Source organism: Danio rerio, chromosome 4 (genome assembly GCF_052040795.2).
Source record: "Danio rerio strain M-AB ecotype USA chromosome 4, GRCz13ab, whole genome shotgun sequence".
Lineage (NCBI taxonomy): Eukaryota > Metazoa > Chordata > Actinopteri > Cypriniformes > Danionidae > Danio > Danio rerio.
In genome coordinates, this window is record NC_141024.2 from 49,937,896 (window position 1) to 49,950,560 (window position 12,665).

Sequence of the window (12,665 nt, forward strand, 5' to 3'; positions counted from 1 at the left end):
CCACAATAAATCTATTGGCACATGTTCCCCCTGCACCAAATTTTAAACTTCTACTAGACTGAGCCAGCATTGAGCAAATGAACTCTTGTAGAGAGGAAGACCATCAATGCTCACCTGGAACTTAAAATTTTTATCTTCCTTAAAATGTACATGTTGTCATAGAGGACCCTTGAAATGGATGCCATTGAACCAAAAGTATATCACTGGCCCTGTGCGTTCAAAGAGAACTCATGTGCAAAAAGAAGGCTATTCTCTTTGAACGCACTTTACCTAACATTGTCCTTGTATCTTTTGGCAGACTCGGATTGTAATTGTGAATGATTATGAGTAATTCATTTAGTGATGCATGTGTTAATTTTTTTTTCTGTTTCCCATCTTGTCAAAGTCATCATTGAGGGGACTTGAACTAGTCAGATTGACTCGTTTATGAAGCACTTGCCAGGATGATACTGCATTCAGTCTCATTAACATGGGACAAACAGTCCAAGAAGTCAGTGCCGTCTTCAACAGTGCTGCTTGTCAATGCCACCATACTGTTCCCTCAATAGTGATGCTTATAACACATGCATTGAATAAAGCTGTTTGTCCACCTTGGCTTTTGCTTTTCTCCTGTTGTGTCCAGTAAGATTGTTTTTTTACAATCCGTAATACACACACACACACAATGCATTGCCCTAACATGCTAAGCCTGCATTGGTTTTGAAATTCAGTACTTTAAGACCCTTAAGCAGGTCGCACACCAGAAGCGCCGCTCCGCAGCGCGCCACGCAGCGCCATGCATTTTAGAATTCTAAACATAGGTTTCGATCAGAATACACACACAGGTGCTGCAAGTCGGCAGCGCCACGGCACAGGAAGAAGTTCATTTTTCAGCCTCGCCACAAAGCTGCATCTGATTAGTTTAATGTTAAATATCATTCGAATGTGCGCGTCTAGTGTGTGATGCTTTAAACTGTCATGTGCGCGCTGTGTCGCGGCGCTTCTGGTGTGCGACCTGCTTTACATCACACTGCTTACATGTACGCTTACATTTAATTGAACTTTATAAAACTGAAGCTTGGTAAACTAATTGGTGCATATTAGATGGGAGACATCCAGAATGTGCAGTGTTATGAGTCTCCAAGATTTGAAATTTTAGAACCACTTTCTTGATGACCAGTAGTTCTGTCACAATAATTACACGTACCTTATTTTTGAGGGACAGAATGTGTAAGTGTTATGTAGTTGTCAGTTGACTGTAGAGAACTCTGTAATTAGGGAAAAGATAAAACAGGTAACGTCAGTTTTGTCATTGTCATGCCTAGAAACAGTATAAAAAGCTTAATAAATGTATGATTACTCCTTTTTATAAAATGTTTGTTTAATTGAACTAGAACTAAACCCATAAGAATGCCTATATTCTGCTACTCCTTTGAATGTATTTTTTATCCTACCCAAAATTTCAGGGACAGTTCGTCTAAGAATGACAATTCTATCACCATTTACTCACCATTCACTTGTTCCAAACCTGTTTGGCTGTCTTTTCTCTGTTGAACACAAAAGAAGATAGTTTGAAGAAAGCTGGAAACCTGTAACCACTGACTTCTATAGTATTTGTTTTTCTACTATGGAAGTCTATGGTTACAGGTTTTCAGGTTTTTTCAAAATGTCTTATATTTTATTCATCAAAAGAAAGAAAATCATAAAAATTTGAAACCCCTCGAGGGAGAGTAAATGTTGAGTGAATTTTCATTTTTGATTGAATTGTCCTTTAATCTCAGGAGAACAAATTTGGGAAAAAAATTAAGGTGAAACTAAAAAACTAAGGGCTAAGGATTATTTTATTTATATATTTATTTGAGTTTTTTTTTTCTTCGACTATGGTTTAAGTTGAGGGGTTTCAAAACAGTGGACTATGGAGAGTTATGTATTTAAAACCATGCTGATTTTTTTTTTTATTTAAACTGTTGCTAATGCTACTGTAAATATGGATTATGAAATGAGGGTGTTTTTTATAAAGTTTAAAAAAGTAACAGGAAATGGGTTATATACTATTTAAAGATTTGTTTCTGTTTTCTGAACTTGACAAAAATTGTAAGGAGATTTATTTGTTTTTGGAAAAGAACTAGAGGATAATAGATTTAAATCTTTATTGATATTTTTAAGGTTTATATGATAGAATTTAGTGGGCTAAATGGTAGTTAGTGATCCCGATTTTGAAAGAGGTCCTAATCAATAGGTGGCACTGTGGCAGTAATACGCTTATAAATAAATCTGTATGCAAAACGGCAATGTCTAGAAGAAGACAACGATACGGTGACCACAACCAACACGAGGTTCACGGCTCTACAGGTAAAACAATTTACTTTGTGTTTCATGACATGGTGTTATTTTCCTTTAGTTTATGTGGTTTTAGTCACGGGATCGCATTAGAGCAGGGAATTCGGTATTGCGAGAAAAGTTCATAAAAATGGTCACTGTTAACACGGATTATAATCCGTTTTCATCTATATTTGGTGCTGACCACTGTTTTTCCACAAAAAAAAACTTTTAATACCATTTTGAATCCGGCACATACTTTATTAGGCATAACTAACATTTATGGTTGCGTTTGGAGGTTGTGCAAACTCTGGACAGTAGTCCTTCAGGATCGAGTGAGTCTGATGATTATAGTATGTTAATAAAGCCTGTTTAACCAGTTTCGTGCTTATTAAACCTATCAGTTCGATTTCATACAGGTCACTGAAGCATAGACCATAGGTCACGTGTTACTATTCTCAATGCTGTTGGACCAAACTAATCTACGACATAACTTTTCCCGCCCTACGCGTGCCTGACCACGTCAGTCAACCCTTTCGGTTATTAACCCTGCTTTACTATAGATAAATAAGTACACAAATATTTAATAAAAGTGTGTTAATATAGTTGTGCCATGGTTATCATAGATTTACCTATTTTTGCTAATAGAAACATATTTTAAGTATTTTAGGTAACGTGTATTTTTATTCAGTGCGCCAAAAATCATGGTTTTACGGTAAAAAGTCCTTAACGGGATAGCACATACTTAACAAATAACGTTAAATTAATAAATAATCTTACGATGTTGCAAGGCTGACGTTATTTAATGGAATAACGGTACTTACCAACAACGGACAAATTAACCTTAAGCTTAAAACCGAATAAACAACAACAAAAAAGTTAATATGTAAACAAACAGATAACTACGAATGAACAGGATTGTTATATGTACAAATTTTGTATTTACAGATAATTCTTGAGCTAAATATCAACCTATTATAAAAAAAACAAACGTTGAGGGTGCAATGTCATCTGTTGACAAACAGCCGTTGATCATGTGACGTAATGGCCTCACGACGTGTCACTCAGACAGGGTTAATGGAAATGTCATTGTCTATAATTGTAAGAAATTAATTAATTAGTTAATTTTATATATATTTATTATTTTTATTTAACAATATTCATTATTTTATTTTTTACTATTAATAATTACTTTCTATCACACTGGCATAAGGTTTGTTCTGTTGTCATATGTTGTAAATTTATTTACTAATTGTTGTATTTTAGGGGCACAAATCTCTGGAAAAATATTACTTGTTAATTGTATTGTAATTTTTTCAGGTGTTTTTGAAAGAGTTTTTTCACAAGTATAATATGTTTCCCCCATTCCCCCAATGTTGTGAAAATGCATGAAATGTACTAAATTCCTACATTAAATTAATGGACAAATTTTTTATTGAGAGGTCATGTACTAGATACTTTATTTATTTTTCTATTTATTTTTCTACAATAAAAATAATTTACAATAAAATTATTTACAATAAAATTCTCACCTGTCTTATGCAGAATTCTCTTCTGATGTTTAGCTGTGGTCCCTTGATCCAGACACTCCTCAGCAACCAGTCTTTGTATGGAATCCACCGTTCTCTATAAAGATCTATTTGTCTCTTCTTCCACTTCCATCAGGTACTTTTTTTTTTTTTGGCCAACAATGTTAATCTTATTTTTCAATATGTGATTTAGTATAACATTATAACTCATTGCATAATGCCATATTCAATGTTCATTATAAGACTTAAACTGTGTGACAGTTTATGAACATTACTTGAACTAGAGCTGCAAAGTTATATAAAAAGATATTTATTTATTTATGGTTTTGTTTGTTTTATATGTAACATTTGGAATTCGTTAAAGTAAATATAAGCTAAGTTAGGATGAAAGATAACTGTAAAAAAACAAAAAAACTTTGGTGCCTTTTTTGTTGAATCAAATGTAAAAACCCTGAACCAAAAATTTATATGGCTCCATTTTCTAGGTTAATATGCTCATAGTTGATATCAGATATGACTAAAGTGCATGCATCCTTAAGCACAAGTACTCATGTTTAAAATGACAGGTAAAATTTGAAGTACTGATTATACTTTTGTACTCAAGTGAAAGAAAAGAGATGGCCTCAAACATGTACACAAGTAAAAAGTATCCAATAACCTATCTTTGCTTTACGCTGGTAAATAGATTGCACATCATATATACATTTATACAAAATAACTTTCATTAAATAAATAAAAAAATTATCTAAAAATGCCCATTCTCAGCAGAAAAGTAGCCAAGCAACAAAGCTCTGCAATATTTGCCAACAGCACTTCTTAAAATGTTGCTCCATCATCTTGGCACAAAAACGCACCAAACAGCTGTTCTTACACACTAATAATTCTGTCTTAAATGTAACGCTTAAATTTGTCAGAAACAGTTTTTTTCTTTTGCTAAAATAAATGATTAACATCTTTTTTTTCTTCTTTGCTTTAACCCTCCTTTTGACTTAAGGGTAAAAAATGACACTAACACCATTTTAACAGCAAAAAAGCTAAAATACCCTAAACAATATTTTTTCCGTAATCTATTTTTAAAATTACCTTAACATTAAAAAAAGATTATTCATTTTCTGTTTTCATTAAGGTTATACACATTTATGTAGAACGGTTGTACTTCGGAGTAATTTTGACCCATCAGCTATAAAACAATTTTCACACCACAAAACCTACTGACACACGAACACTCCCAACACACACAATAAGAGTCTGCAGTAACACTTTATAACTGCACACTATGAACCATTATATGTACTATTTATGCTTTGTAAGTCCCTTATAAACAACAATTAAAAGCTCAGTTATATTCTTAGGAAAAAATAAACTACTTATTCATTTCTATTAATTTGAAGATGCACAAATGAAGCTGTATCAAATGAAATTGCAATCTTAACTAAAATAAAATCATGGTACTGTTGAAACATCGCTAAATAACATTCACATGTTCTATCATAATATATTGTTAAATCATTATATTGTTGTTGTTTTGCCCATTTTTATGTTATATTTGGACACCCCTGATAATTAGTAAAGTTTAAACTTTAGTCATTTTATTTTTTTAATAAAATTGAAATGATTTATTGTTTATTTGATACAATGCCTTTAATTGTTATTTATAAGAGCACACATATAGAGCACACACACACACACACATATGTATTTATATATATATATATATATATATATATATATATATATATATATATATATATATATACATATATATACATATATATACATATATATATATATATACATACATACATACATACATACATACATACATACATACATACATACACACACGTTTATTAATTGTTTAATTATGCAGCTATACCAACTATTTTATATAACTGGTTTATATGGTTTTCATGGTTTATAGCATGAAAACAAAATCATTAAGCAGATTATACATGTGCTTATAAGTAAAAAAAAAAAACAGCATTGTAGCTGTATTTATTAACTGATACTAACATCTAATGTAGAGTTGATGTTTATACAACAAATAATAAATTAACTATTTGCTAATGTTTAATAAATGATTCACTGAATTGTGTAGTTATTTTAAAGTGTTACCAAATCTCCTGTTTTAACTTTTATGAATACTGTCTTGCTAAAAACTGTCACACTTGCATAGGTACCTTTAGCATTAAAAATCCACTCTTTACTGTAATCAAAAAGGTGTTGCCCACCGAGTAAACACTGATGAAATACTACACACTGATGAGGGAAAACCTAGACATTGTAAGAATTGAAATATTACAAATATTTTTGATGTCTTTGACAATTCAAAACATGAGCTGAAGACAGGGCCAATGGACTCCACAACCCACCAGTGGGGAATGCGTGAAAAACCAGTTCCTGCTGCATTTGCATCTGACTATGCTGAGACTCAGCTTCATCCCCCCAACTCACGCATATGGTCATTTCAATGTTTTAAATTAACCAAACTGACTTTAACCATCATGTTTGATATCATTTGAAATGTCTCAGTGCGATTGGTACAATGGTCTCATTCTCTCAGAAATAGACATAATCAGAACAATAAATATATAACTTCAGGCATCTTTTGAACCACTGTGAGGGGTGTGACTTTTTACACACACCCCCTTCCTTGAGGGAATTCTTGGATTATTTAAGGCAAGGTTTGAGAAAAACTCAGGGCGATTCTGCCTAACCAGATCAGCCCATAACATGGCTAGCTCCATGTTATGTATATTTCAAAGTCAGGAGTGCATCTTTTTCATCTTGGAGTTATCTTTGATAATTTGATGTTTTGTATTGATCGTTTATGAATTGACTGATTGAATTGGCATAATACATTTACCTGACTAATAAATTGTTATGTTTTGAATGATTCAAACAGACCTCTTGTTATTATCACTGATAAATGTTGTTGTCCATAGCACTACAAGCCACTGTACAGGTTAGTAACGGACTAAAACATGTTAGACGGAGCAGCGTGGCACGCTAAACAATGTTGTTAGAGATCCGACTAGCAAATTGGCATTATTTCATGTATACGTAGACTGCAAAAGGCCAACTATGGATTTTCTATTTAGAACAACAAAATATTGTTGAAACTACTTTAAATGTGGATATTTAGGCCTTCATCTACAAATTTATAATCCTGTGCGATTATTATTAAAATACTTTGTCTTGATTAAGTAGATAACAGATCTATGGGGACCACATAAAAATCTCCTAAATTGAGTAAGTAGTGTTCTGCCTTTTTAGGAGAGTGGTTAATCGCCTCTGTTTAATGACCAAGACTGACAAGCTTGTATTAAGAGATTGTATACCCGGCCGGTGCAAGACTCGAGATGCTATCGGAATCTGAGTAAATGAGAATAAGGTATAAGAACAAATCAAAAGAATATTCAATCATAATCTAAAATAATGTGAAAGGAAACAAAATAATCTTATCAATGTTTTATAATTGGAGTCAGTTAAAACGAGGATAAACATATTAATATTCTAAACCATCTCATACTAAAAATGGAGTCAGATATGAGTTAAGTTTAATATAAATCAACATTGTGCACTGGAAAGACCGAACATGCAGTGAACCTTCATCCACCATTGGATACCGTCATTGGACCAACTGATTGGACCCTACAACATTTACAGTTTATGATGAAGATATTGTTGTTTCTTCATGGTAAATGACTTGAATTTAAAGACTTGAATTTAATTTAACTGCATTATTTTAGAAGTTTAGTAAAGCAAACCCATTTTTGACCCGAAGGGCAAACAGTGGAGACTGAATTCTAGGCAACACAAGGCAAACAGCAGCAGATTTCAGCAGTTCTCGTGTTTGTTTTCTTAGATTTTTGTGGAAATTTTATTTTAAGGGGCTATGGCATTAATGTTTTTAATACATCTATTCAATACAAAAGGCAAACGGTAGCAAAACGGATAAACTACTTTTAAAATTCATTATATACATATAGGCAGTGCTGAAACTTGCAGAAATTTCCTCTGATTGGTCAACCAAATCTGAGCTCCTGATATCCCCTCAAAACGATAGTCCTCTGAGTACCAGCACCCATACTTTTAATGATATATATATTAACAGTATTATCAGACATTTGTCATTAAAATAAGATCATAGTTTGCTGACAAAAAAAAATAAAAATAATATATGCCTATAGTTCACCAATCAAGCAAACCTGGTGCTGCTGGGAAATGGCTATGCTCAGCATCAGGTGCACCGCAACAAGAAGTTTGGCGGTGAACTATAGGCATATATTATTTTTATTTTTTGTCAGCGAACTATGATGATTTTAAAGACATGAACTATGATTTTAATGACAAATGTCTGATAATACTGTTAATTTACATTTTTTATTACATTTATGCATACGCAATGAATGTAAGCCTGCTAACTGATCAAACTATAGAATATGTAAACTTAGTTTATATATATATATATATATATATATATATATATATATATATATATATATGATTAAATAATAATTAAAAGTCTGGGTGCTGGTACTCAGAGGACTATCGTTTTTAGGGGGCATCAGGAGGTCAGATTTGGTTGAGTCAAAGGAAATTGGCTGTTTCAGCATCGCCTATATGTGTATAATGAATTTAAGTAGTTTATCCGTTTTTCTACCCCCCCAAAAAAAAGAGAAAATCCAGCCAAAAATACTTTTTTTTTTATTATTATTTTTTTTTAAACTAGATTCTTTTCAAGACACTTCTATACAGCTTGAAGTGACTTTTAAAGGGTTAACTAGGCAGGTTAGGGTAATTAGGCAAGTTATTGTATAATAATGTTTTTTTCTGTAAATAATCAGAAGGTAATATTGCTTAAGGGGTCTAATAATTTTGACCTTAAAATGGCTGTTAAAAAACATTAAAAACTACTTTTATTCTTGACGAAATAAAACAAATAAGACTTTCTGCAAAAGCAAAAATATTATCAGACATACTGTAAAAAATGATTGCTCTGTTAAACAAAATTTGGGAAATATTTTAAAAAGAAAAATAATTCAAAGGGGGGTAATAATTATGACTTCAACTGTATATTGTATTACAGTCCAACTATAAAAGTTTTTGTGTCTCTTTTTATCAGGGTCCAGTGACTACTAGGGGGTCTCTGCAAACTTCCATTGACCACAAGATAAGGATTCACTCAAGGAAGGATTAAATGCCACCATCTCACCCCAACCCTTTGGTGCATCTGCATTGGAAATTATTGGTCAATTTTTGAGTGATGGCCTTTCCACCACCATACCTTTTAAAATAGTAACATATGAATGGTTAATTGTTTTAGGCTGCAGCCATTTATTTTAATTTCCAATAATACATTTTAAACTGAAATTGTATGAAATGCCATGTTATTTTATGTATTGTAAAAAAAACAAGTTATTCAACACCATTTCAACTAATGTCAAGCAATTTTAGAATGTGACTGTTATGCATAATTACTGCATCCTCCTTACCACACAATTCTTATAACAATTGACATAACAACAGTGCAGTTAAGGTCTGACCATGTCAAAGTTGTATCAACTGCAGCTTTTATACATAAAGTAAATGGGGTTGTTTAAATTGAAACCTTTTTGGAATTATTTATTTTTTGAACTTGAACTGTGCATAGAAAATGCATCAAATAATCAAGCAGTTTGTGGTTTTCCCTGTCTGATGCTTGGACAGTTGTGTGGAACCAGTTTCTCTTCTATGTATTTGGTTGTGCTCTTATGTGATGTTAAGAAGAGAATGGAGCACAGTAATTCTAATAACTACATTTTACTAAAATCTATACTTTATAATTTATAATTTTGTTGAGATTATAATAACAGAAACTGTAAAAAGAATAATTACTAAAATTGTTACATGTAAGATTATTGCTATTATATTTATTAATGAATTATATAGTTATATTCAGATGAGTAAATACAGTATGTTTATAAAACCAGAACATATACACACATTATTATTATTATTATTTATTCCCATAGATGTCAGTGGCTGTTTTTTTTCTCTCTCCAACATTCTTTAGAATATTTTAGTTTTGTTCAACAGAAAAAAGAAACAGAACTTTAGAACTACTTGAGTTTGAGTAAATGATGAGGGAAATTTTCTTTTTTGGTCAATGATCTTATTGAGTTAAAATTAAGTCCCTTGAATTTGCATAAGACTCTATTGTAGTTATTTGCCTTATGATCGCATAACATGTTTTATTTTGTTATGGCATGGGAAAAGCCAAAATTCAGTCAGCAACGTATACAAACTGTTCTGCTTAATTTTAAATGTTTATGTTTGATTCATTGCGGTCAGCTTTTACAACAGTGATGCTAAATGAACAATTATCTGAACATAAAGTGTATCTTAAATGGAGGATTTTTCCTTTTAAAAGCTTCATTAAATAAGTGTTGAAAGTCATGTTCATCATTTAGAATTTTTTGGCACATCTCTACATACAATACAGACACCAAATACATCTGTACATGTTCATAAATTGTATGTGCTCACTGATCAGTGTTGTGGATCCTTTTATAAGAGCCTATTTTTTTCTCTTGTAAATAATAACACTTTAAAATGTCTTTTACCATGATAATTTAAATTATCTTTTCATTTGCAACAATGTATAAACTGCCATAAGTGCCATAAGGCAGTGTAAATTAAATTAACATTTGTAGAGTGCATTTCCTCCATAGGCTTTTCCTTAAATCAGTAATATTATCAAGGTTTATTTTTGGAATTGTCGGTTTTGGCTTGTTTATTTGAGGTTTAATCATTTTGAACAAAACATATAAAGGGTTGGGTATAATATATGGCATGGGTCAAATCTAAATGACACACAGCCTTGGATCCCCCTCGATATAAACCGAACTGTTACTCAAATGATCAAGCTTGTATATTGGACTTAAAATAGCAGCAACCAAAAATGATGTATATACAGTATATTATGCTTTTAGCAAAATAACAGATAGTAAACGTCGACCAATAAAGCAGGTAAGATTACTGCTGTTATTTATTTTTTGCATACGTTTTGTTTAACCTATTGAAGGATCATATAATCTAAAAAAAATACAAATAAAAAGTGCATGATGTGGTCCAAAATGTGTTTGTGTGTGTGTTTGCATGTACGTGCTGTACGTTTTTTCTTATGAAAATTATATAATTTTTTCAAGTTTTTATAATTTTAGAGCATATTTCTACAGTTTCTATTATTTTAACTAAAAAGAAATAGTGTGCATAAAATGTACTCATTAAAACCGTCATAAAAGATAATCAAGCACAAACTTTGAACGTCATGAATGCAAAATACATTATCAGTGACATTGCCTTGCACCCCATGCGTTGCGACATCTCTGACAGTGAAAAGAGCTCCTCGTTCTAGTTTAAGCGGGTCACGTCTGTTTACCAGAGCTTTCCGTGCCACGGTAATTTCAGGAGTTTAAAATTCATCGTATAGACGTCGTATAGAGGTAAGGAAGACGGCTCATTAACAAATAAAAACGTTCGATCGAATGCGATGTTTAGCAGATGTTACGATCTTTCAAAGACGTCTCCGCGACGTACCTGTGCTATCTGGGAATAACCCTGGTAATTAGTTATTATAATAATGATGTAATTCTAACTCGGATACAATCTGTGAGAACTAGAAACAACTACTAGGAACAATGAAAAGTACTAAGCCAACACTATCACTGTAATAGCAGATATCTTCTATGAGAATACTTTTTAATTTAATGTTTTTATATATTTTATATAGCGCCAGTTCTCAAGAACTCTTTACAAACAGTGGGGGTACAAGAAAAGCAATAACTAACTAATTAAAAAGGTGGGAGACTAATAATACATAAAATAATGACAAAAGACCTGGGGACAAGTAACAAGAAAGAAACTCATTCCTGTCTTTCAATGAGTGCTTATGTGCGTTTAGGAGAACTAGGCAGCACACTCAGGGCTGCAAGATGGATTTAATTTAGTATTCTTATTATTAAAATATATCTGAATGAGGATTAAATGACTGATTTGGTGTTTGACAATGAAAACCAACCTGTTTGTTCCTGCAGATCTTCCTGTTTGACTGTGAATGTTTCTTCAATCTTCACATCTTCACTCTCCTCTTTAATAAACGCCATCTTTATAACAGTGTGGAGATCAGTCACTTCAGCAGGAGTTTTTCTCTGCGTTTGGACACTTTATCCTGTTTAAAATGAACAAAACAATAAAAATGTCCTGTTAAAATAAATAAAACAATAAACAGAAACAAAATAACTTCTCTTCAACACTTGCTTCAACAGTTTCTTTATATGAAAGTAATAAATAAATCAGGTAAAAGGTTTCATTAATAATTATTAATACTTAAAGTATATTTACTTTATTCAAACAATAGCCTGTAAATACTGAGAATAAAATAGTACTACGTTGTATAAAGGGTTAAAATAATATGTCCAACAGCAGGAACATAATTTAACATCGTATAAAAAACTAAAACTTTAGAACTTTAACTTTAAATCGGTTTATATCTGTAAACGTTCTAAAACAAACCTTTCTCCAGTTGAATCACAGCGCTGAAGGGGCGCCGTCTGGTGACGTCACACGCCGCGTCAAAATAAAAGTATTTCTTGGTGAGCTTTTTTCCATTTACTGTTGCAGTCATGACAAACCTTTAATGTAAATATTTTAAGACAAAGGTTTAATTTATTAAATAGGATGATTTCACTTTATTCTAAGTATGTATAAGAAATGGAGTACTAGTTTTAATTAGCTCATTTGTGGCTATTGTTTCTTGCTCTGACTTACCGGATTTATTTTTGTTAATTGCTC

General features: G+C 31.9%; 2 protein-coding genes and 1 long non-coding RNA gene across 3 annotated transcripts in view; 1 reads left to right on the forward strand and 2 right to left on the reverse strand.

Moving 5' to 3' along the window:
• The window catches only part of LOC147844881 (uncharacterized), a 34,184-nt gene extending 21,755 nt beyond the window's left edge, over nt 1-12,429 (reverse strand). Inside the window, exons 1-2 of the mRNA XM_087248785.1 lie at nt 12,387-12,429; nt 11,893-12,042 (exon numbers count right to left, since the gene is read on the reverse strand). Of these exons, the coding sequence (XP_087104911.1) occupies nt 11,893-11,977 (85 nt within the window). The 5' untranslated portion in view covers nt 11,978-12,042; nt 12,387-12,429. The remainder of the gene's footprint in view (nt 1-11,892; nt 12,043-12,386) is intronic.
• Nucleotides 1-12,665, reverse strand: part of LOC137490965 (protein NLRC3) — a 766,684-nt gene that overhangs the window by 661,700 nt on the left and 92,319 nt on the right. The gene's annotated exons all lie outside the window — the stretch shown is intronic.
• On the forward strand, nt 2,273-9,435 carry si:ch211-181p13.2. Its single transcript, NR_125778.1, has 3 exons — nt 2,273-2,331; nt 3,844-3,963; nt 8,956-9,435. It is a non-coding gene; the product is annotated as a si:ch211-181p13.2 (long non-coding RNA).